At 38.5% G+C, this 24,910-nt stretch overlaps 1 protein-coding gene across 1 annotated transcript in view; it reads left to right on the top strand.

Moving 5' to 3' along the window:
* Positions 1 to 4,152, top strand: part of trps1 (trichorhinophalangeal syndrome I) — an 88,295-nt gene extending 84,143 nt beyond the window's left edge. The window contains exon 10 of the mRNA XM_062435416.1: positions 2,542 to 4,152. Coding sequence (XP_062291400.1) covers positions 2,542 to 4,152 — 1,611 coding nt within the window. The remainder of the gene's footprint in view (positions 1 to 2,541) is intronic.
* Positions 4,153 to 24,910: the final 20,758 nt, after the last annotated feature.

The following is a 24,910-nucleotide window of genomic DNA, read 5'->3' as shown; positions in this document are numbered from 1 at the left end:
TAAGATAGATAGATAAAGTGAGATGTATGTGCACCAGCAGTAACACAGCCCAGGTATTCTATCAAACAAACCCTGTAAAGGTGGAGAACATTACTGCTGCCGCGTGTGTTGCAGTTTGATGCTTTCTGTATCTTACAAACACAAATATAAGCACAGAAATTCTGTATATAATGAGCATCTTGCTTTTTGAAGTATATGTCCAATTAATTAGACTAATGCAAAACATAATGTATAAATAAATGACTAAATAAATAACTCCTTTTCTTTTCAACAAATTACGTTAAAAAGTTGGTTAGATTCCAGAGACCATTTATCTGCTTCCTATATGGAAACATATTATATGCTATGTTCAGGCACCTCTCAATCTTGGACCGAGAATCTAATACATTTGTAGCCATGTACAGTAAAAAGGAGGATGACGAGCAGAGGAAAACAGGGAACAACAGCAAAGAAGAAGGGAAGATTTGAGCAAAACAAGCCAAATTGCTTGCCAACAGTTTGTTGGTCTTTCCATTGAACTGAGTGAGAGTGAGGGACTGTTCCAAAGAAAGTGGAGTGGGAGTTTTAGAAAAAGAGCAATCTTAACTGGTTCCGCCACAAGAGCTGCTATTTCTTTTCTTTTCTTTTATTCCTCAGTCTCCTTTATTAGCTCCTGTCCCCATCTATCTTCCCTCTTCCTGTTTCCTTTCCTCTTTTTTTTCATGTGTCCCCTCCCTCTACGTCATCTTCCTCTGGCACTATATATTGTTCTTTCCTCTTTCTCATTTATCTCACTCCCTTCTGCTGTTTATCCTCTCCTCTTTCTCTGTCTTCTTCTTCATTCCTCTTTAGCCAGAAACATAAAACTGTGAGGACCACAAAGTGGCAAATATTTGATGGTTTAATTGACGTAATTTTGTCAATGTGCAGACTGTCAGTTATCTTAGTGGTGAACTCTTAGTTGTGAGCAAGCAAAAAAGTTACATGGAAGTCTCTAAAACTGTTATTATTCTGTTCATTATTTTAACATCACATAAGCATATGAAAGTTAAAACTCAATTCAAAATGAATGTGTTAAACATTTTTATGTTAAAAGTGCAAAAGAGAACCCATGGATTGACGCTATAAATTACACTTCTCTCTTTTAGTGGCAACAGTAGCTGCTGTAGAATGACGGATAGACCTCACACTGAGAATGACACTGTCTTTACCCCCTCCACACACACAAGAATGCTTTTATACACATACCTTGAGAGACATTCTCAGTCACAGACACATGGCTTCTCAGAGAAACATGAATACACACGCGTGCGCGCACACACGCATACACACACACAGAGGAATAAATCACTCTTCAGGATGCCTGCATGGGTATAGCATGCATTTTGAAAGCATGAGAAGTTTATTGCTTTTTTCTAATATAAGTCTTCACCCTGCCTTTTTTTTCACTTCCATCTCCTGAAACACCTCTTTCATTCATCCACGTTGCTCCATCATAATCTCTCACCATCTCTCTGTTCTTGCTTGGTCTTGGAGTGTCTTTTTGTTTCTTCATTCAGGAGATTGGTTTCCATCTGCCACAGTGCACGTCGAAAGCCCTTGATCACTTATAAACACACACATGGAAACACAGCAGAATATTTTACATACATGTACACAATAACAAGGCTCTAAAGTCTTGCTTTGCCTGAGAAACATCCAGAAATCTCAATAAATTCAACGTGCATGTACATTTAAATAAGCTGAAAGCATTTTTGAAGACTTGAAGAGCTGTTCTTTTCACATGTTTATTATTTGGTTGTTGTTGTTTTGTTTTTGTTTTTTGTTTGTTTTTTTCAATTAATGATGTGCAGAGATGTGTATTCAGAGAGGAGGTCTCAATGAAGTTGTTCATTGTTTTGACGACACAGTTTATTTTACTGCAAGGAAAGGAAATCCTTTGCTAATTTGTCTGGAAATGTTTTTGGTTGTTTTGATTTTTATTTCAAGTTTCAAATTAAATAATTACAGCAAGTAATTTATTAATCCCAGTGGGAAATTAAATTAGTGAAGGGGTGCTACAGGTTGAGGGTTTTCACCACACATTTTCCATTCAAGCTCCTGAGACCCGTTTCTATAATTGGCCCTAGTGTTTTTTCTGACTGTGCATGTTTGCTGAAACTTATTATGTGAAGATACCATTTACTTTTAGAGGGAGAGTACCTTACAGTATGTGTTTTAGAAAGAGCTGTCAGTGAATTTTTGAGCAAACTTGACAAACTCCATTTTCATCAGATGTAAGTACTCCCCCTTGTGGTTAGGGCAAAAAACACAGTTCTAAGCAGAGCTTGACATATTGTATATACTGTTACACTAACATGTCTCAGTTGATTATTCTTATGTCAGAGTTTAATAAAGTTGGGCTGCATGTGACTGACATCATTAGTTCAAATTAATCTCAAAAAACATATAGTCAAATCTGCACCAGTGGTGTTAACATAATAAAGCTGGTAAATGAATTGCCATTACATTTATCCTAAATTTCTCCCTCTCTTCTGTTTTTTTTTCTCCTTTATCTTCCAGACACCCAGACCTCTAAACATCATAAAGCAGAACAACGGTGAACAAATTATCCGACGCCGAACCCGAAAACGCCTCAACCCTGATTCGCTGTCATCTGAAAACCCAGCTCCCAAGCAGCAACGAATCACCAGCGAGGAGCGCATGAACGGGGACGAGTCAGACAGAAGTTGCGCATCAATCAAAAACCAGCAGCCTTCACCTCGCTCGCGCTCTCCCCGCTCCACTCAGGCCTTCCTAGCCAATCAAACATTGGAGATCCACAGACGCATGCCTCCTCTTCTTCTGCCTTCACACGCCCCTTCCCCACTGGTAGTTGAGGGCAATGGGGGCCTCGCTGAGGGAGGGCTAGCATCAAAAATAGAGGGAGGAAAAGGAGGAGGGGGATCAGAAAGAGGCAGCCCAATTGAAAAATACATGCGACCATCCAAACCGTCTAGTTATTCACCCCCTGGTTCACCCATTGAAAAGTATCAGTATCCCCTTTTCTCCTTACCTCTTCCTTTAACCCTCTCACCAGATTTGACCCCTGAGTCAGATTGGATCAGGTTCTGGACCAAGTATAAGATGGCTGCTACCTCTGGGGTTCCCGGTGGCATCAGTAATCTCAGCAGCCCTGGTAGCCTTGGAAACAACGCTCATTACCTTGGTGCAATGGTGACTCCAGTACAGCATCATCAGCAAAGCTACACGGTGCCTTACTGCGCCTCACCCTACTCTCCTCTTCCACCTCCTCCTGCTCCTCCTCACTATCCTCCTCCTCCTCTTCATCCTCAAACCTCCTCATCATCGTTAGAAAATGATGCTCCTTTAGATCTTGCAATAAGACAAAGAGATACAAGTGCTGCAAATGCACATATGTCAACAAACGGTGCAGAGAGGAGAAGGCAAGAATCGCCTCGCCCAGCTGAGAGGTTGAGAGAGAACTGGAAAGGAGAGAAAGAGGAGGAGGAGAGGATAGGTGAAGGAGAGAACCAGAGGGAGGAAACACGGAAGGAAGAAAAGGATAATTTGACAAAAGGTGTTCCGTCGAATCGCGCAATGGTGGAAGTGGCCACACAGGACGACCTGACCAACCGTTGCATCCACTGTGGGATCTACTTCCTCGATGAGGTCATGTATGCCCTGCACATGAGTTGCCATGGCGACCAGGGACCATACCAATGCAGTTTTTGCCTCCACGTGTGTGTGGATCGGTATGACTTCACCACGCACATACAGAGGGGTTTACACAGGTACACAGACAAAACATCACAGCAGAGGGGTCACACGCAAGATGGCAACATTCAGGACGCCACAGTGGCGTCAGAGCACGAGTGTCAAAATTTGTCTCCAGAGGAAAAAGATGGAGGTCACCATAACGAGACTGCAGGTGAAAGCAATGATGCCATGGGAGTATGTCCTGACGACCAAGCAAAAGAAAGTACAGGCGATGATGCCACTGACAATGACACAAGAGATGAGAAGGAGGAAGGAGAAGAGGCTCGTGACATACCAAACCAGGAATTAGGAAGCCAGAAGGAGTCAGATAGTGATGACAACATTACAGAAACCGCAGAGGTCACGACTGTTGCTGAGTCTGAAAAGTTAGACGAGAACATGGAGAGTAATTAATTTGATGCCTTTGACTCACACAAACCTTAAGAACGCGTTTTAATGGATAAATAAGCTGTAAACCTCCATGTTCCTGGAGGCTAGCTCATGTCAAAATGGGCCTATCCTGGGCACTAAATGGAACACATCCTTATGCTGGAAGCACTCGGCTGTCAAATGGTCAAAAATCATCGTAGGATCCCCCTGAACTACTGCAGGGACAGTTTGGAGACATAGCCTGAATCCTGCATTGAGTGGCGGTCACTTGACAGCTCTGTGGCAAGTAGTCAACAACGGAGTCCGGGCATGCAGCTGAAATCACCTTTAATAAACAGCCACTTCATGTGCTTTCCAAATGAGAGGATTGGAAGGTAGACTGAGAGTTGGACTGGTCTCATTTAAGTTGAGTTTGAGGAGCTCAGCACTTGCACAGCCGCCCTTACAGCAGAGCAAAAAAAAAAGAGAGAAAAAAAAGAAAGAAAACAAAATGCTTGAAGCAAAACACTTGAACTGAACTGAGCTGATCTGTTATGCACCGTGCTAAAACTGAACTCCGGTCCAAACTAGTCTGATGCATCATTCAGACTGTTTTTATCTTGGTACAACCAGATCTGATCTGGTGAGCTCTAGAGCATGTTTTTGACTGTTTTCTGCTGTGCAAATGGATCCAAAACCAAAACTTATTTTTGCTGGTTGAAACTAGTAACATTGAAACCAGTATTTTCTGGCTTGCGGTTCAGCCAGTGTTACCCTGGTACAAAAAGGATCAGTCAGTTTCTGTTGCCCTGTTTCTGAAACTGACTGTGTTCTTGGATCAATGCAAAATCGCCACCACTGCAAAAGTGGCCCAGAATGGGAGACTGGTTTGGTTTGGATGCGATTGTGACTTTTTGAACTGCTTAAATCCAGTTTTAACTGGTAAAACCGGTGTAAATCCGGACCGAAGTGTTCTCTTTATCCATTTGGATTGAACCAAGTGACATTATTTTCTACCTTCCTCTGTGCCATGATACTAGCTACGTGCCTGGCTGCCTGCCTAATAGAACAACCATCTATTAACCTGCTTAACATTTATATTAATAATAATAATAATAACGATGATGATGTTATAGTACAAAACATGCAATTTGCTACACTTTCCTATATAATATGTTATTTTGTAAAGGCAAATAATGCTTTTTTTTGCAGGAAATGGTACTATAAAAATTAGTCTATTTGAGTTTTTTTCTTTCTTTTTTTTCTTTTTGAGCTATTTGTTATTTGTGTTCTTATGGAGAATTGTTACATTGGTCTAACAGAAATGGTACAGCAAAGGGGGGGTGGGGGGTTGTATGTATGTGTGGATTTGTGTAATTGCGTTTATGTGTGTAAGGATCAAAGGATGTGTCCGTCCCCTAACAATGATGTAAACATAATGAAGGCTCGCGCTCGGTTTTTCAGTCCTCAGGGGTCACACGTGTTGCACACCCACCCACCTGTTTCATAGCATGTGACACATCATTTTTAAATGTCAAATGGTCTCATGGTTTTAGCATGTTGCATAATGTTCTCGTACGTTCTCTTATATATATGTTCTTATCGTGTTCTTTATGTGTTAATAGGTCAACATGGTCTTAGTATGTAACATTTTTATTTCTGTATGTCTTTTACATGTTGTTAGGTTAAATGGTTTTATAGAGAGACTTAGGAATTTAGGGAGATAAATCCTGGTTTTATAAAAAAAATAAGGATCAATTATTTTTGATGAACTGTATAAACATTTGCTCTGTTAAGTCTGCAGAGCTTCTTGCCTACAGTGTTTTATTCAGCCTATCTCATATTGCAGAGAGTTTGGTAGATTACCTCTACAGTATGTAGCATATTAGCAAATCAGCAAAATAAGTTGCCTTTTTCTAGTGATGGGAACTCTTTCATATTAGGACTAAATCACACTGAAAATGAGCAGACGATGCCATCATCATGTGTGTTTTATAATTCACTTAAAGTGATCATGTTGCTTTTAACATCCCACTTTTCTACCATTCATTACCCACTTTTTTGTTCTTAATCAGTCTTTTTAATATACTTAAGGAAAATGCCACACCGTAACTGAGTCTCTCTTTAAACCAAATTTCACAGTTCTTATTGTTTACTTTCATCACTGAGAGAGTCGTGACACAGTCAGGTCCTTGAAAGACCCGTATTCTTTAAAATGGAGCAACACGGAGGCCTTTTTGTTTATTTTTATAAAGAGAGAATCACTTCTCCAGCCTTGCTGCCTTAGTTGCTAGAAAACAAAACAAAATCACCAAGGGACATTGAAGGAAGTAATAATGGGCTGAAAAGAAAATGAAATACAGGAAGGAACAAGCTAAAGAATGAGAAGAAGATATTTTTCTATGCTTATCCAAAATACGTGAATGAAAAATATTCCGCCTAGTGCCTGGTAACTTGTACAGTTTTTCTAATAGGTATGTTTGTCTGTCTGTGTCAAAAAAGTCATGCAAGGTATGAGTCATGTCAGGCAGAAACAGACTGCTTTATTGATTTCAGTCAGAGTCATTGATTGTTCAAACGTTTGCATTGCCAGCCCATGAGAAAGACCCACATGTGCTTTTTTTAAAGATGAAATTGGTTGCCTTGCTTACTGTCAATCACTAGAGCTGTCTTTCTTTTCTTTTTCCCCTTTTTTCTTTTTCTTTCTGTTATTTGGATGCATGTACACTACTTTTTAGAAATGTAGAGACATGTGCCTCAGTAATTTTTGTCAGAAAGACATTCTACCAATATATTCTCTGCAGTGTATTTGGTTTATTTTGAAATGAAAACAGTGCCCATATCATGGTGAAAAATACCAATCAAATGTGTGCTAATCAGGCCTTGATTATTAATGATTTCTCATCATATTTTTAAAGAACACAGAACAGGTCTGTTAGCAGAAGGTCAAATTTCATTATTTTATTAAAACCATCAGAGAGATGAGATCTTGCTTGAATACTTAAATGAGCATAAAAGAAGTAAAGTTCAACAAAATGAAATAGCTGAACTATTCACCAGAGCAATCAGTGTATAGTGGAGTGCTTGTTGCAGGTTAATGCCTTCAGTATTTACTTAAACCTTGAAACAATCTTTCTCCATTTAAGACCTTAGACGTTAAGGAGGCATAGATTTCAAACTTTTAAATAATTGATAGTGATGTATTTAAGCAATGTGAAAGCTTTTTAAGTTTCTGTAAAAATTCTCAAGGTATGTAGTTTTTCCTAACACTTCAGAGACTGTCTTGCTTTGATGCCTTTCAGGCACACTGTCAAGCAACCTGTCAAACTATTGTTGCAACACATTTACATTAGAGTTGGAAATGCATAGAAACCTTTGTCACCTGTAACATGAAGGTCTGTCACAGTGACATGGTTCATAAAGACTTGTATTCCAAAGGTGGCTCTTTATTTGCTGAATATGTTCCATCATATAAGTACTGATGAAGCCCATTCAAAAAATATTATGTTTACAAATTGTCACTGTAATTCAATCCAGTGCAAAGCTGGTTTGAACTGTCATTATTCTAGGGCATCTTTGTACGTGTGTAGTAAAATTAGATTAAAATAAAACGGGCATCTCTTACGGGACTGCTAGCATAATGAAAAACTGTTTACATTTAGCAAATGTAGCAAAAATAGCAGAGAAATGAAGCAATTTTCTCTGAAAGACAGAACAAAGGAAAGGATGGAGGGATACCTGCTGATTTGGATGGATGGGTGCTCTTTAAGAATATATGGAGTAGGTGGATGGAGGGAGGAAGGGATAAAAGCAGTTCAGTTGATGTATCAGTTCATCCCTTTCTCTTCTTTTTTTCGCTTTCCATTGGTTACTACTATCCTCTTCGCCTCATCGCTCTCTTGTATTCTTCCACTTTCCTGCTCCTTTCTATTGCTAAAAATTTTAAAGGTAGTCTCAGTTGCTTTTTGCACGCAAAAGCTTCATTTGGGTCCAATTCAACTAGCTGAATGGGCCTTTGGATGGTTGAAATACAGTTACCAGCAGTAAAAGTTCAAGTACTTTCAGTTGAAGCAATGTTGGGATTTTCTCATATTCAGGTTCATTCATTTGCCAACGGGACTTACATTTGATAAGAACTCAACATATTTTTATAGATTTAAAGTCGTTCTTAAACACGTTCATCTTTTCTAGGAAACCTTTAGAGGAAGATATGTGAATAGAGGATGAACTAGTTTTCCCTCTTTTTTTTTTTTTTTTTTGTTCATTCTGGGTTTACATCTCATCTTGATCAACTACAAGGATTTCTCAGTGGGCTGGACACAAATTCTGATGCCAGAAAGTTTCTGTAGTTTAGCTTCACGAAAGAACATTCTCTCCTTGTACTGTATGTACTGAGTTGAAAGTAAAAAGAGTACAACCTTGATTAAGAAAACTTTGTTCATGCACATTTTTCATATTACAAGTGCTCTGTAAAACCCTTTCCTGCCCAAATATCCTACTTTTTGTATTTAACAACTTGAGTCAGTAAGGATTCATTTTAAATATGAAAAATATTAATGTTGATGTGAGAAATCCACCAGATTTTTTGTTTTCTCACATCCCGTCCAAGACTTTTGGGAGAACATTTCAGCTGTCTCTTAAGGAAGAAAAAGAGGTAGTTTTATAAGAAGTGAGGTTCCGCAGGTTACACTTGACATGACCTTGTTTAACTTCAATAATGAGTGTTTGTTTTAGATATGATGGCATTTCACATCAGCGTTTACATTGGGGGGCCTTACAAGTGTTTTTAATTTTTGTCTTTGTCAGAATGTGTTATAGAAAATGATGCTGTTTCTTGCACTCCATTTATTATGTTCTTATTGCCAAGGAAGGGACAACACACACACACACACACACACACACACACACACACACACACACGCGCACATACACATATACACACATACAGGCAGTGGTACAGATTAAGCGTACATTTTGGGATGTACAGTATTAACCATGGGAGACAAGGGAGCTAAAGGCCAGTTTGTTATTGGTCAGACACAGAAACACACATACATGCACACACATACACACATCAACTATTTACATTTAATCAATATATTTTAGTAGAATTTTGTCTCTATTCAGTCGAACAGCTTTTATAGAAAATTGGGATTTTTTTTAGGTTATTTTCTTTCATGTATTTTATTCTGCTACCTTTCTGTACGTTATTGTTCTTAGGTTTTATTTCATGCAAAAATTATATTTCAACATATTTTGACAACCAAGAAAAGTTTGTTACACAGCTAAACTTGAAGAATAATGTTGATGATGATGACGATGATAATAATTAATAAAAGTAATAACAAATATACTGAAAATGGAGAATGGGTGTTTCATTCTTTTTTTTCTTTTTCTTTTTTTTTTGCTCCACATTTGCTGCTCCTTTGGTAAACAACAGAAAACAAAGCTCTGTCCTTGCTACAGTACTGTATGTAAATCCCTCATGTTATATGATGGAGTTGTTTAAGGTCTAATCCTGAGACCAGCAGGGGACTTTTGGAGAACAACTGCACAAATGTGGTTGTGGTTGAGAAAATGTTATTTTTACACATAAGGCTTTCATTCCAAATCAGGTGGGTTTTTTTCAGGAAAGATTTGCTGTTGAAAAAATGTAAAAGCTCCGAACCCACCTCCTGCTGTGCTATCTGAATGTTTCCTGTATTTCTATTTGGATCTGTTCTGCACTGCCAGCTGCCTGCTTTTATAATTTCCCTAATTTACTTGTTCTCCTGATATAGTGTATGTACAGGATTATTTGTCACTTACTCTTACACAAGAAATCTAGCTCTGAATTAAGATATAACACGTTGTTGGAGCGCAGCAGACTTCATGCATAAAATCACATATTCATTTAAAACAACAATTTTTTTATTTTTTTTTTTATTTTATTTTTTAAATGCAGGAATATTGTATCTATCTTGGTCCAGATAGCCATGACATTTAGTTATTTGTGGTTCCTAAAGGATGATTCCATATAATGTTGGTGATCATTCATCTAAACATCTGCATAGTCTATGTGATCATGTAATGTAGGCATGATTTGCAAAATATTACTGTTGCTACTATTTTGCAAACTGTTGATTTGCAAAATCATGGCTGCATCCTCATGAACTTCACTATACCTGACCTTTCCTTTAAGGCCATCACCAAGCAGATCAAAATGCTGCAATTTACTGAGCATTTTGAACAATTTTTTGAGCTTTCCCTTTGAGCTGCTGCCAGGTCAAAAATGTCAACTTTGCAAAAAAAGCAATAGGAAGATTTCCATAAAAAAAATATGTGCAAATCTACACTTTGAAATGGATGAGGCTTTTTGATTTTATTGACCCCATCACCCTTCCCCCGAGCACTACCCTCAAGACAAACTTTAGTGAGGGCTCCAACAGCAATATTAAACCAGAATTATTTGTTGAGTGTAACAAGAAATGTGGCTTTTCTTGTTACAGTAATAACAGCTAATTCACTGAACTGCTATTTCATGGCAAAGACCTAAGATAGAATGGCAATATAACTAGAGGCAAATTTCTTACAAACACATATCACACAGCAATCATTTAGATTTTTTTTTTTTCCTATAACCCTCCTGTGGGTCATGAACTTTGACAAACTTAATCAGCGCAGCGGCACTATCTGTCAGAAGACAAATGCTTCTAATCTTTGTCCTATATTATGTTTAGCATTATCAATGTATCTTTGTGTTTATAATACGGACATTGATTAGAGCTGATTACTGTAACCCTGCTTTAGAGCCTCTAGTGAAATTAAGTGGCAGCGGGGCATCATTTAAATGTGTGTGTGCGTATCTGCGTTGTGAGTGTACCAGTGTGTGTGATGATTGGCCACATAAAGTCAGTGTCAGACTGGAATACTAAATACTCTGGTGTCTACTGGAGAGGTCAACACACAGACACATGCAGCTGCACATAATTATGAACCTGATCAAGGCAAAAGAGAGAAATCCATTGAAGGAATTAAAAATAATATAAATTAGAAGAATGTAAAAGCAACACACACATCTACATACTTTTGTCATGTCTACATGATTGTTGATTTAGACGTTATCTGTTGCAGAGGGGGAGAAAGTGATAGATAGATAGATAGATATAGATAGATAGATAGATAGATAGATAGATAGATAGATAGATAGATAGATAGATAGATAGATAGATAGATAGATAGATAGATAGATAGATAGATAGATAGATAGATAGATAGATAGATAGATAGATAGATAGATAGATAGATAGATAGATATTACTGCTTTTGGCACACTTTTAATTATTTATTAAATTATGAACTTGGCTCAGGTTGACAGCTGTGAAGCTTGATAGTCCACAAGCATGCACAAAGGAAGAACAAGGTAGAGAGAGTGATAACTGTGGAGACAGATGATAAGATAGGGGAGAACGAAAGAGATGGAGAGAGAGATACGATCTAGCTTCTAGGCACATTGCATATTGAATGTTTCCAACATTGACTGCTGTTGGGTCTGAGAGTCTGTGAGCTGATTCCATATTCATTTTGAGATACTGTAGAAAACACAAACGATAGATAGATAGATAGATAGATAGATAGATAAATAGATAGATAGATAGATAGATAGATAGATAGATAGATAGATAGATAGATAGATAGATAGATAGATAGATAGATAGATAGATAGATAGATAGATAGATAGATAGATAGATAGATAGATAGATAGATAGATAGATAGATAGATAGATAGATAGATAGATAAGGAGAGGTGGAGATTCATTAAATCAGCCATTTATTACCAAGTGAGCTGCTGTAATATGAGCAGGATCTCTGGCTCCAACCAGTTCCCTACTGAAAGTATAATTACCGCTCTACATTGCCTCAGTATGTCGGCAGTGTATCATCAGGTTCACAATGAGGTCCACTGCAGAGGGATTCGATGTATAATCTTCCCTTTTATTTCCTTTTTACAACTCTACTGCCATATTATCTGCACCTGCTTCTCCTCTTTTCCAATTTCCTCTACTGTACTCCTTCCTTCAAATTCAGATACTTTTAATTGGCACAGCCAGAAGGAGCCAATATTACAAAGTTGTGATGATGAGAGGGGGTTAAATTCCTTTACAGAGCAGTCTTAAATTAAAAAAAGTATGTTATTAATATCTCAGTAAAGTATCATCGTTGATGAGTGGTGTTGCTGTGGTGACTCAATTGTTATGTAAATAAGTGACTCGCTGTTCTACAGTTCTAGTCCTGAAGAAGGCCTTTGGCTGAAATGCGTCACCAACCGTATTTTTAATCAAATATATAGCTGCAGAGAAATTGACTGCTTTGATGGTGTTCCACCTCTTCACTGCAGAATATGACATCAGTGAGGAAAAGATACAAAAGTGTCCTCCATTTTCTTCGATATCAGAGACAAGCAGAAGCTTTATCAGAATAACACACACACACAGATGTCAGTGCCCCCACACACACATGCACACAAATGGTTGTGCATGCATGCACACATAAAGTATGCAAATACTTTCTTGGGACTTCTTGGGAAATGTATATATATCTACCCACACGCACACCACGTCATAAACACACAGCTTTTCCTTGCCCCGTCCTTCAAATTAGGGCTCCGGAGTTCTTTAATAATAATTCCCTCAATAATATCTTTTCACAATAACACTGATAATGGTGCCTGTTTGTGTGTGTGTGTGCGCGTACGTATCTTCGAAAGACTATTTCTATTTCTGAGGAGAACACTGATAAGCTTTTGCTCAGTTTCCTCACCTGCAACCCCACCCCTCCTCCACTGTATAACCCCCCCATCTCTCATTTTTCAAATAAAATGCATTTTAATTCTCTCCTGACCTATACGAGAGGACACCGGGACAAGGATTCAGAACAGCTGGCAATAAAAAGCTTTTCTGTATATTACTGGTCTATTTTTTTCTTCAATCAGTCATTACTGGTTGTTTTGTTTTTTTTAATTCATGTTGGATTCTTTTATCCTTATTTAGTCTGATTATATTTTCAGAATGTACAGTTTTTACTTATGATTCTGCACTGTGTATTAAACTTTAATAGGGTTCTGGATGTGTAAGGGGTGGTTTATCTGTGTTGTGTGTTTTGTATGAGAGAAAAACAGAGTGTGTGCTGGACATGTGTGCGTACGTGTGCCTTTTAAACATTAAGAACACATTTCTCTTAAAAAATCAGCAGAAACAGTATTAAGCAGGAGGGAGACTCACAACTAATCTGAGCCAAACATTTTCCATCCTGTAAGTACACAGTAAAGACTACTTCATTTATTATTTTAATTTTGTGGTTACATTATTTTGTGTGTGAGCTGGGCGTTCGGGCTGTGATGAGAAAAACTGTGTTTTCCTCAAAGAGTTTGAAAGGAAGCACCTAGCTGTTAGTCATAGTCTGCACATTATCTGTTGTGCTCAGTGCACACAGAGTCCTGATATTACACTCACACAATGTTGGTGCTTCTGTTCCTTTGTGCTTTATTGTCTACCACAGTCTCTGTCTGTCCAATCATTGTCTGCTCACTGTGCAGTGTCTCCCCGGCAATTGGAATTTGATCAAATTTGGGAGAATGATGTACCTCGCCACTACATTCTGCATTCATCCTCAGAGTTGAAGTGATTGGCCAAAACAGTGCAATAAACACAGAAAAACAGAAAACATGATGCATCATTCACTGGTGATAACTACTGTACTCTCTGCCTTTCATAGATTTTTGAATGCATGTCTTTGCTCACACAGCATTGATTGATTGATTGTGGTAAAATGCAAAAAATAGAGGGAATAGGAAAAAATGCAAAACTTGGTCCATCTTTATTTATGTTCTAATCTTACATACATACATACCAACACTGGTCCTCTGGTAGTCTCCTACAGATCCTGTCAAGCCCCCTGGACCATTGATGAAGAACCAGTTTACACGATCAAGTGTCTGTCAGGGGCTGTAGTTGCCAATACCTGGTTGACTGGTAGGGATACAAGCAGAGATGTCCTGGGTCCCCACTAAGGGCCAGTCCCTCATCAGGGCCTTTCAGTTGCGCCAACTGGACCAACCTATCTGTAGAAGGTTAGGGTTAGGGGTGGAGGGTGCGGGTGTCAGGGGGTTCTGTAGAACTTAATCATTGCCTGTTATGTCTCCTGTTTTATTTTGTAGTAATATTTTGTAGTGCTCACATGTCTTGTTGTTTCAATTCCTGGCATTATGTGGCCACTCCCTAGATCATCCACACCTGTGTCTAATTACTCACCTGCCCCTGGTTTTGTTATCAGCCAATCCCATATTCACTTACCAGCCACTTCATTAGGTACACCTGCGCAATCCAATGCAACAGCCAATGCCACAAATTTTACTTTTACAAAGCTTCAGCATTTTCTGTTTTTGCTGACAGTGCCAGAAAGGCGATACTACTACTTCATGTTTATTATTGAGCTTGTAGTAGTATGTGGTGGTGCTATTATTATATTGAAATAATATCGTGCCCGGGGTGCCCCCCTCATGCATGTTGATGAAGTGGACAAAATATTAGGAACACCATTACCACCACCCAATACGACCTCAATAATAAACATAAAGTTGAATTATCACCTTTCTGACAATGTCAACAGAACCAGAAAATAGATTAGCTTCATAAATGTAGAATTTATGGAAGAGCTGTTGTATTGTATTGCATTAGATTACGTAGGTGTGCCTAATGAAGTGGCTGGTGAGTGTATCTACTCCTCTGTTTTCCCTGTTCCCCTGCCAGATTGGGCTTGTTCATTATATGCTCAGTGCTTTCCAGCATGTTTTACTATTCTAAGTCTCCATAGTTGTTGACCTTGCTTATTCTGTTTTTTGTTTGTTTTTTGTCTACTCCTTGCCTGGATTTTACTGTCTGATCTGGACTGTGTGTGACTGCCTGGCTGAAGACCTATTTTTGAAGGCCTATTTTTGAATCTCACCTTGTGTCCCAAGTCTTTCTCTGCATCTAAGTCTCTAATCTGCCCAGAAATGCTATATTCTATTTGCTCTGACAGCATTATTTGCTGCTTTAAAAATCACAGCCAAGGGCAATCTCACTTTTTCACTTCATGATTCACTAATTTCCTCGATGATGATTCTAATAGTATGTATACATCTTAACTTTGCTTTAGGCTACTGACATTTCACATCAACAACCATCAATACAGCAATGATTTTAAATATATTCAAACTTGGTAAGCGAGGAATGTGAGGAACTTGGAGATACAAAGTTCCTTGAGGATACTGAGAATCTACTCATTGATAGCTAAATATACATTTTCATTAATATAATCCCTTCTGAGGCAATTTTGTTTGAAAAAAACTTACAGAGGGATGGTGCTTATAGACAAAGGTATGAAGGGGTCAGGCAGCTCCAGGCAATGCTCTAACCCTGCACATTGGCAGTATTTTGCTGAAACAGAAGCTTAACTGAAAACCCTCTTGAGTAGAAGCTTGTCATATGTTGTTTAAAATGCACTGGATATCAGTTCCCTGAAAGGTAGCATCTCCTCCGCTGTTGCTACCATTGCTACAGTGATTTACTGAAAAAGGACTTTAACTGTCAAATCTGGACAAGGACTTTTGCAGACTTTTTCGAAACTGTCTTAAAAAGAAACACACTGTAAGCTTCACTAAGGTATTATTTGATTATCTATCCTGTTTATCACCTCAACACCCAAGTTAAGAACCATTATCTTGGATACTAAAATATTGTGTCCAAGTGCTGCATTCAACAGCCGATTCCAGTATTGTGGTGGAAACAGCTGGGTCTGCAAGGGAACCAACTAGTATACAGGCTCTCAATGGAAATCTAACATCTGGACAACGGTACACTTGATCAACAGACTGCACTTTAATTGTCTTATTTTGTTTTAAACAGTATGTACGCAATTCCCATGAAAGCAGTATTAATACTGAGTGGATTATCCTGGTGAAAAATATCAGCCAAAACAAATCACTCAGCAACAAACTACAACCACAGTATGGCAGTTTGAAAAAAAACAAAAACAAGATTACTTCTTGGCATTGTTTGTTTTTATTTGACAGTCAGAAGGTGAAGAAAGAAAGGAAGCATTGGCAGAGATTGACCAGAATCGAGCCACGGATGTTGTGGTTATGACATATGGATCTTAACCCGTAAGCTACTGGGATGGTCTTCAATTAGCAGTTTAGTTATCTGCATTTTGAGTTTGAAAAAGTACAGATCACTAAAAAACAGTCACAAAGAACAAAAACAATTAAGACCGATTGTTATAAAGTGATCAACTATCCCATGTGAAGATACCTAAACCGACTTGCTGAAGAGGAAAGAGAGGTGCAGTTAGAAGTTAGAAGTTTGAGTTTAAACCTGCATTGGTATTATAAAATATCAATCAATATGAATACTGATTTTGTGTTGTAGTATTTTAGGATAAGCCATTGGGAATCCTTCTCTATTAAACCTTAGGACATCTGTATTGAATGTGATACCAAATTAAGTTGCTACAGTGACGGTCTTTCCCTTGGTCAGCTGAAAAAGAACAAAACAGAAGAATGCTTTGTGCGTCAATTTCATGAGACGTGTGTTAAGAGAGAGATATAGGTTGATCGATTGTTGCAAACAAACTCTCGCAATGATACATTTATTTGCAATGTTTTGGTGCTAGACATTCATCAGGCAATAGTTTGTGACCACGAGAAACTTCTCTTAAATGAGCAACTGTAAGCCCTCAATTCCTCAAGTCCAATAGGAAGGCATACATATCAAACATCAATTCACTATATGACAGTTTGCAATATCATACATGGAAATAGAAAAGTAAAACACTTCATAGCAATCGTAAAGGTACCTCTGCTTACATTAAATGGGTAGATTACTATAATGCTTAAGTCCCGAAAGGCTGAACTGCATTCTGAAAAAGATACTTTCCAAAAAGTTATATATGTGCATGTTTTGAATTGTAGGATCTATTTATAGGGACCTACTAAATGTTATGTATGCAGTCTTAACAGGGTAGAGGCAAATTTTATTATTGTTATTTAATGTGTATGTATTGACGTAATGTTTGTCCACGCAAATTTTGTGGGCCTTGTACACGCCATATATATGTATCCCTACAAGTTCATCTTCAAATGTAACCTACAATATAACTGTCAGGTCCTGATTTACACCATATGCTATATAGTGCATATGCTGCATTATGCCAATATACCTTAGCCTGCAGTATAAGGCCTGCATCTCTCGGCCTCTCCCCCTCCAATGTAATCTTCTTTCATGTTTATCTTCTTTCCCCGTCTTTCCTCTTGACAGCATAAATGAATCTCTAGGACTGTCAAAAAATATCATTATAAACACATAGTGAAGAATCTCTTCTAAATTGAATTTAGCTGTATAACCAATGGCAAAAACAAAAGTTCAAGGCAAAACAAATATTAACTGTAGCTATATGAAGTGTATACATGCAAACATATGTCTCCACACTTTGAATGTTAATGCTGAACAGAACATTGGGACATACACATACATAGAAAGCAGTTGGTGCTGAGAAAGTGCTACAAATGGTGCTTAAAGGTACAGGAGTTTCAAAGCTGCCAGTGTGTATTTAAATAAGGTTAATACGAGTTTGTGAGCTCCTGGAAAATGCCATCAATAGCTAACTGTTAATTGCTCGTTCTCACTTTATCTTATTTATTTTTATATTATTTTACTCCTTTTTGTCTTTAATTTTACTTAGTTTACTTAGCCATACACTCGTTTGGAAACAGCTGTTAACAGTTTCAAGTTGAGTCCATAGACTTTTTATAAAATGGACGTAACATCCGTGACGTCACCCATTGGTTTGTGGACTGCTGCTTGGAAGGATCTGAGCAGCGCCATCTTGAAAATTTCAGGTGCATGCTGGGTAAAAAACCCCCACGGATTCTACTTATATGGGCATCAGGAGGAGCATGAGGCGCCCTCCTGAACCTGTGAACCAATCAACCTGTCAATCACAACGTAGCCACGCCCTAATGCATACCCTGCTTTATCGTCAAATATAAAATCAGGGAGGCCAACATTTCACAAATGAACATCATACTGCATTGAAGAAGGCTTTAAACTAGCGATTGAGACCATAAACACATTTTGAAAACGTTTACTGAGGTTATAAATCAGGTGAGAAGTTGGTGAATTCTCCATTGACTTGTATAGAGACGGAAGTCCTTTTGACACCAAAACGGTTGCCCCCTGGTGGCCTTTTGATAGAATGCAGTTTTAAGTTACTTCCGCGTTCGCATCATTTCAGAGGACCCGAACTCCCCGCCTGGTTGAGGCAGAAACAGTTTCTAATTGTTACGTCACGGATAGAACTTTCTGGAACGTTGCTGCCTTCTGATTCTTGATTGGTTGGTGATTGACAGGTCATTGCTTAGCTAGGTGCGGTTGAGAGAGCAGCGACTCTTGTTAAACATTGCAAGGATAATTAACCTACAGTAGAAACGTGTAGCTACATTTAGATGGACTTTTACACCACAAACTTTCCAAGGACTTTTTTTTTCAAGTGAGGAGGAGAAAGAACATTTCCCGCAGCGGAAAGTTCAGTCAGTAATGGATACAAAAACAGACGTTTTCAACAAGATTTAAGCTGTGTTGACACACAGGACGGGAAGGCTAAACTGGAGGTAGCAACAGGTGAGTTTGATATATTGGCTGAGTTGATGGTATTGGCTGTACTGCTCTTACTTACTGGGCTCATTTGTGTAACTTAAGTTAAACAGCTCGGCATTGCTGGTGAGATTTGTGTTGAATGAATTTGGGGTGTTGTATTTCTCAGGTGCATTGACACGCAATTAGCAAGCAGACCAAACTGTATAAGTCTGTAAGTCTCTTGTTGGGTTGTATAATGTCAGGCTGTGGCTCTGTGGCAAAGTTGTTGGAACTCAACTCCCTCAGTTTTACAGTTTATGGCTGTTGGATTCCTCTAACTACCTTTATACTGCACCATCAATACTTTGTGCATAGCAACCACAGCCAAGTGGGTTTGTTGTGTGCCTTGAGGTAGTTTCTATTATTTATTAAGTCTTACTGATTTCATTTGCATCAATTAAAAAACACCTTGGATGGAGACAACACTGAGAAGAGTCAGACAAAACTGTGAAATGCATTATTCTGTGTTATATATGTGTGCAAATGCATTCAGAGTTTAACACTTGAACTCTGTATTGGGTGTTTCTGTGGCAACAGTAACAACTCACTTTAAATACAACTATATCAAAGTAAGAGAGACTTCAGGATCACTTGGAAAAACAACATAACTTGGGGGTCATTCATCAATTACATGAGGGCATAAGCAATATTCAAAAGGCCTGACAGTCTTAGTGGAGCTCTGAGAGACAGAGAAAAGAATAGGATTTTTATAAAATTGACTGGAAGAAGCTTGAGTAATTGGATATGATTGGTAGAATAGAAACTGTGTGATAAAACAGTCTTAATGAAACAATCCAGGTGGACAAAGCCTGTTGGAGAAAGATTGTAATGTGAGGTAAAATTGTGGAGACAGGAATTGTGAAGTGAATAATTAAAGTTTGCAAAAAAAGAGAAAAGACAATTCAACATCAAAAACTGAAAAGCAGAGAAATGAAGAGGTGAGATGAGACAGAGGGAACATGAATTATAAAGTGAATGGAATAGCTTGCATGACAGAGGGAGGGATGTGAATTGTAAAGCAAATGAAAGCCCACCCCTAGTGATATGAATTGACTGCAGAATATCTCCAGTACTATAGGCATCTTTAAAAAGTGAGAAAGATACGGCAGAGAGAGCCGATGACTGAAGCCGAACAGGGTGGGGGGTGACTGAGACAGAGAAAGGTGGTGAAGGAGTGGCTGGGGAGAGAGAAATGCGGAACAAATGCATCTGGGGGAGTTAAAGAGTGAATAAATGAAGCAGCAAGAGAAAGCAGGGAATGATAATGATCCTTGAGGAGTTAAGGGGGAGAGCATTAGGAAGGAGCAAGGTGGAGATAGGAGAGTGACAGATGAGGGGAGAGAAAAAGGAAACAGAGGGAAATGAATGGTGAGGACAAGATGACAACTGAGATAGAAAGGTGGAGGTCTTTCTCTCCCTGTCTCTCTTCTTTTCTCATTTTATAATACTTTATCAGTAACTGTCGTCCTATCACTCAAGCGCTTCTTTTTCCCCCGCTTCATAATCTCTTTCTCTTTATCCATTCCTCATATTTCTTTTTCTGTCCACCCGGCTCTTTGTTTTTAGACATTAATTTCCTGATAATTTAGTCAGTAATACACTGAGTCTCAGAAACGTTATTTTTTATTTGAATACGTGGAAAGAGCATGTGTAGGGAGTGAAAAATGACACAGGGGTGAGGGATAGAAAGAGAAAAGGATTACAGAACTGTATTGATTTCACTTCCCACCTTCATGGCCACATATAATAATAATATTATTAAAATATATTGTCATCATAAACTTTGATCATTACATTTTCTGGTTGAATATTTTTTGTATATTTGGTACTAAAAATAAGGACAAAGTGGAAAAAATGGCAAATATTCGCTACACAGGATACTTTCCAGTTTATTGATACACCATAATAAAGTTAATGCAGTATCATATAATACATTTTACATTCATGAAGGTTCTAATGTTAGACTAAATAAAAGCTTGTTTAAGGGAGGTGTTGATTTATTTGGAGGATCTAGTTTGTGATGCTATTGAATTGTACTGGGTTATACTGAGAGGTTTATTGTAGGATGTAGTATTAGATTGAGGCGAAAACACCATAAAGTGCAATGCCACCGATGGCCACTAGATGTTGCACCAATAGACTCCCATTCATAAACCTTAGCCAAGTTAATAATTTTTTCAATGAATCATAATGGTCTCATTTGCTATATTCATTAAGAGTGCTGATGGTCATTTTGGAAATGATTGCTCTGTTGATAAGATTTAAAGACGAAAGACTAAAGATGTCTGCCATGTTGTTTGACTAACGTTCATTGACAATTTGCTCACCTGCTGCTCTCCCTGGTTGTGGGGCTCACACTGAGTTGTATTATTTTTGAAGTAATATTTCAGTGTGCTTGTTACTTGATTATGATACCTACCCTGTTAGCTCGATTTGGCTAAAGTGGCTAACATTAGCCCAGGTGTGCACAGCTGGGTGTTCCTAGTAAGCGTTGGCTTCATTCTGAGGTAGGGGGGTGTGTTTCCACTGTGTGAAAGGCAACACCACACACTCCTTATTTGGAAAGTCCTGGCTCCAAATGGAAAAGATGTTGCTGACCACAGGCAGCAACTTTGGGCTTCAAACTGGCTTCAGTGCAAACCAGTGAGTGACATCACAGCTTACTGCATCCATCTTTCTGTTCAGTCTATGGTCAGGAATTCACCACAGCCATGATGTTTTCTGTTTGACCATCACATTTGTTGTGCTGTGTGCTATCTGTAGAAGCAGCATGGTGAGGGGATACATGAGACCCTCTGATAGAGCTGTGGGTGAACATCAGACCAAAATGCCTGGAAATCGTTGATATCAATTAGGGTTGGTCCGATGAATGATGCCATCGTCCATCGGCGATGCCTGACAGCCATCGCCGATGGACACCACATCAGCGATGTGCCGCCGCCCGCTCGCAAATTAGACATATTCTCCCGGAATCTGGAGTGAACGAGCAAGAGCGCGCACTAGAGGGACGCGTGTGTGTTTGTGTGACTATAAATGCAGCGCATGCGAGAGCAAAGCTCTGTGTTGCCGCTAATTATATCGGCGATGTGCCGCCGCCACCCCCCCCCCCGTGTGCGGCAGTCTCCCGCATATTGATAGCGTCTCCATCACGGCCGCAAATTAGACGTATTCTCCCGGAATCTGAAGTGAACGAGCAAGAGCGCACACTAGAGTGACAGCGCGTGTGTGTTTGTGTGACTATAAATGCAGCGCGTGCGAGAGCAAAGCTCGGTGTTTTTATTAGATCGATCGCAACCCCCCCCCCGCCGCCGCCGATGCCATCGGCCATCACGATGTTTTGCTTTGAACATCGTCGATCGTCCAATTCCTGGACATCGCCCAACCCTAATATCAATAGTTGTTTTTTGTTCTTCTTCTTGTTGTTTTTTTGTTGGGTTTACAAAAAACTTTAGAACTCACTGGATAAACTTAAAATTCCGTAAGTTTTCTTATAAGATACACGGTTTTTTATCAGACAGGAAAATGAATGATGAACAACAAGTAATGCCACATCAACTAACAAGACTGTATAAGAAATGAGAAGTAAACAGGTTAAAAGGCTGTGGTTTATCATTAAAAGCCTATTTAAAAACGTCCTCTTGCTGTCTAAAACTCGTCAGCTGCATGACCCGGAGTCACCTACTCACAAAATTATGAATAAGTTTACCTCATATCCCATTTCTGTTTCCCTGGATTTTTCTAATGTGTGTCATGTTTCATTTCCTCTCTTTCCACCAAAAACGGAACACCAGACATCTACACCATCCATCACTGTATGAGCCCACGACACAATCAGCTTCTGCTGTGATTTTCAAACAGAGACAGGTGGGGATGCTTTCCATTAGTGAGAGCTTACTGAACTCGCTTGTTCAGTAAGCTTTCACGAGTCGACTGTAACAAGGATCTCATTCATAACTTACCGAACAAAAACAATGTCTTTCACCTACATTGTTTCATTAATCACCTTTTTTAGAGCAGTAATATAAACTAAATGTGAACATTTCTACTCAGATTTGTAGCACTTTTCCAGCACTATACAATGAAGCAGGTGGTAATTTTAAGTGTTTGCTCACAGGCTACAAATCAATAGAAGCTGTTGATATTTGAGAGAGCTGAATAGAAATGTATGTATGTTTGTAAAATCTCTGCCTGCTGGATGATGTGCAGGTGTTCAAGGGTGTTATCATGACAGGCAAAAAACACAATTTTAAACAACTACTTGGTCAACAACCTAGTGTGTCAACGGCAAGGAATATATGGGTATTTCATTCTTTTATCAAGGATATTTTCTATCGGTGTCCAATATTTTTTGGGGGGTTTGCACTGTATGGTTGTATTTTTTTGTATAAAAAGCATTTCACCTGATGTTTGCTACACAAAACCTATGGTTCAGAAAAGAGAGCACTTTCTAACATAAACAAAGTGCTATTCAGAATTGTAAAATAATTACATGTCCTACTGTATGTCGATTATAGTAGCATTTCTGTTGGTGTTGCTGCATCAGTCTGGTGATCAATACTGACTGCTGATGCCTCTGTGTGAGATGTCAGAGGTCTTTAATCACAACAGTGACTGTATCACACAGGAGATTATTATTTTGTTGCCCACTGAGGCCCTGCTGCCATGCAGTCCACCGGCATGCTCTCTCAGTTTGAGACAGTCACTGTTGATGCTGTACCTTTTGGACAAATAAAGAACCAAAACTTGCTGACCATGCTGTTCAACCCTCTCCTTGCCAAACTCAATATGGAAATGCCTGTGATATTAGGAACCACTCTGCTCACTATATTAATACTTCCTCCTCTTTCATTGTGCCCTCCACCTTCAAGGGAGCAATGATTAAACATCTGCTTAAAAAACTCCAGCCTTGATCCTGATGTCCTCCAATAATTACTGGCAAATTTCAAATCATCTTTTCCTCTCTGATGTCCAGGGAGGAAACCTTGCAAGCCCAGTGGCTGATTTTCTGCAGCATTAGTCTGTTTGAAAAATGTCAGTGTGTCGTAATGGCTGTTGATAGTACTGAGTCCACACTTAAGAAGGTGGTGAACAACCAACTTTTTGCTCTAATCCCCTGTTAGTCCTCATGTTTAACTTAAGATGGCATGAGCACAGCATTCATTTTTCATTAAGTTATTTTGAAATATTTATTTTGATTTAGCATGCTGTAAACAAACATTGACAGAAAAAGTATTAATCCTCTATAATACAATATGAATTTCATTCCTTACTATTTTGAATATTCTAATTATGTGCATTTTAATGCCTAAATTTAGCCTATCATTAATATTTACTATTTACCTATCCATATACAGTCTTATGCATTACCAATGCCACTATAAGCATGTGGTTGTTACATGTTACGTCCACTAGAGGGCATTTCAAGATTACCAATAAACAGGTGATCGCTTTATTGCTAAGTAATAATTAAGCTTAGGACAAATAAGTAACATTAACTAAAATATATATATTAAATAAGCATTTTATTATTTTATTGTCTTATGCATAGTGAACACGGAGGTTCAGACAATGCAATGAAATTCCTACTTTGCTACTTTCCTTACACACAACAATAACACATACACTCAGCTAACACATGACAAAAATATGCACACTTCAATAACATATTAGCTATTTTTTTAAAAAAGATAAAAAGGGTAAGAAGAATAAAATTAAGTTAAATGAAAAAAACAATACAAATAAATAGGCAAGAAAAGTACCAAAAACCTGGGTTAATGTTCTGCTATGTATGATATTTTGACGTTTTGTTCGCACATTGAACGTGAGATTATTTCAGATAGACTTGTATTACAAGCCCGGCCTGAGTTGAATGTATTTTAACATGTTTTCTATTCTAAAATGTGTAGTATGTATAAATAGGCCAGCTCCTTTTTTTAAGGAATAGCTCATTGTTTAGCAAGTGTGTGGTCTTAAGAGAAAGAAAGTGTGTTTGTGAAAGTGAGGCAGCAGCTACCAGAGCAACTCGCTTACCATCCAAGAGCAGGCTGAGCAAGCAGAGAGCAGGAGCGTTTCTAATGAAAACAAGCACCAA

This window comes from Scomber scombrus, chromosome 16 (genome assembly GCF_963691925.1).
Source record: "Scomber scombrus chromosome 16, fScoSco1.1, whole genome shotgun sequence".
Lineage (NCBI taxonomy): Eukaryota > Metazoa > Chordata > Actinopteri > Scombriformes > Scombridae > Scomber > Scomber scombrus.
Note: the sequence above shows the minus strand (reverse complement) of the source record. Positions and strands in the feature narration are given on the sequence as shown.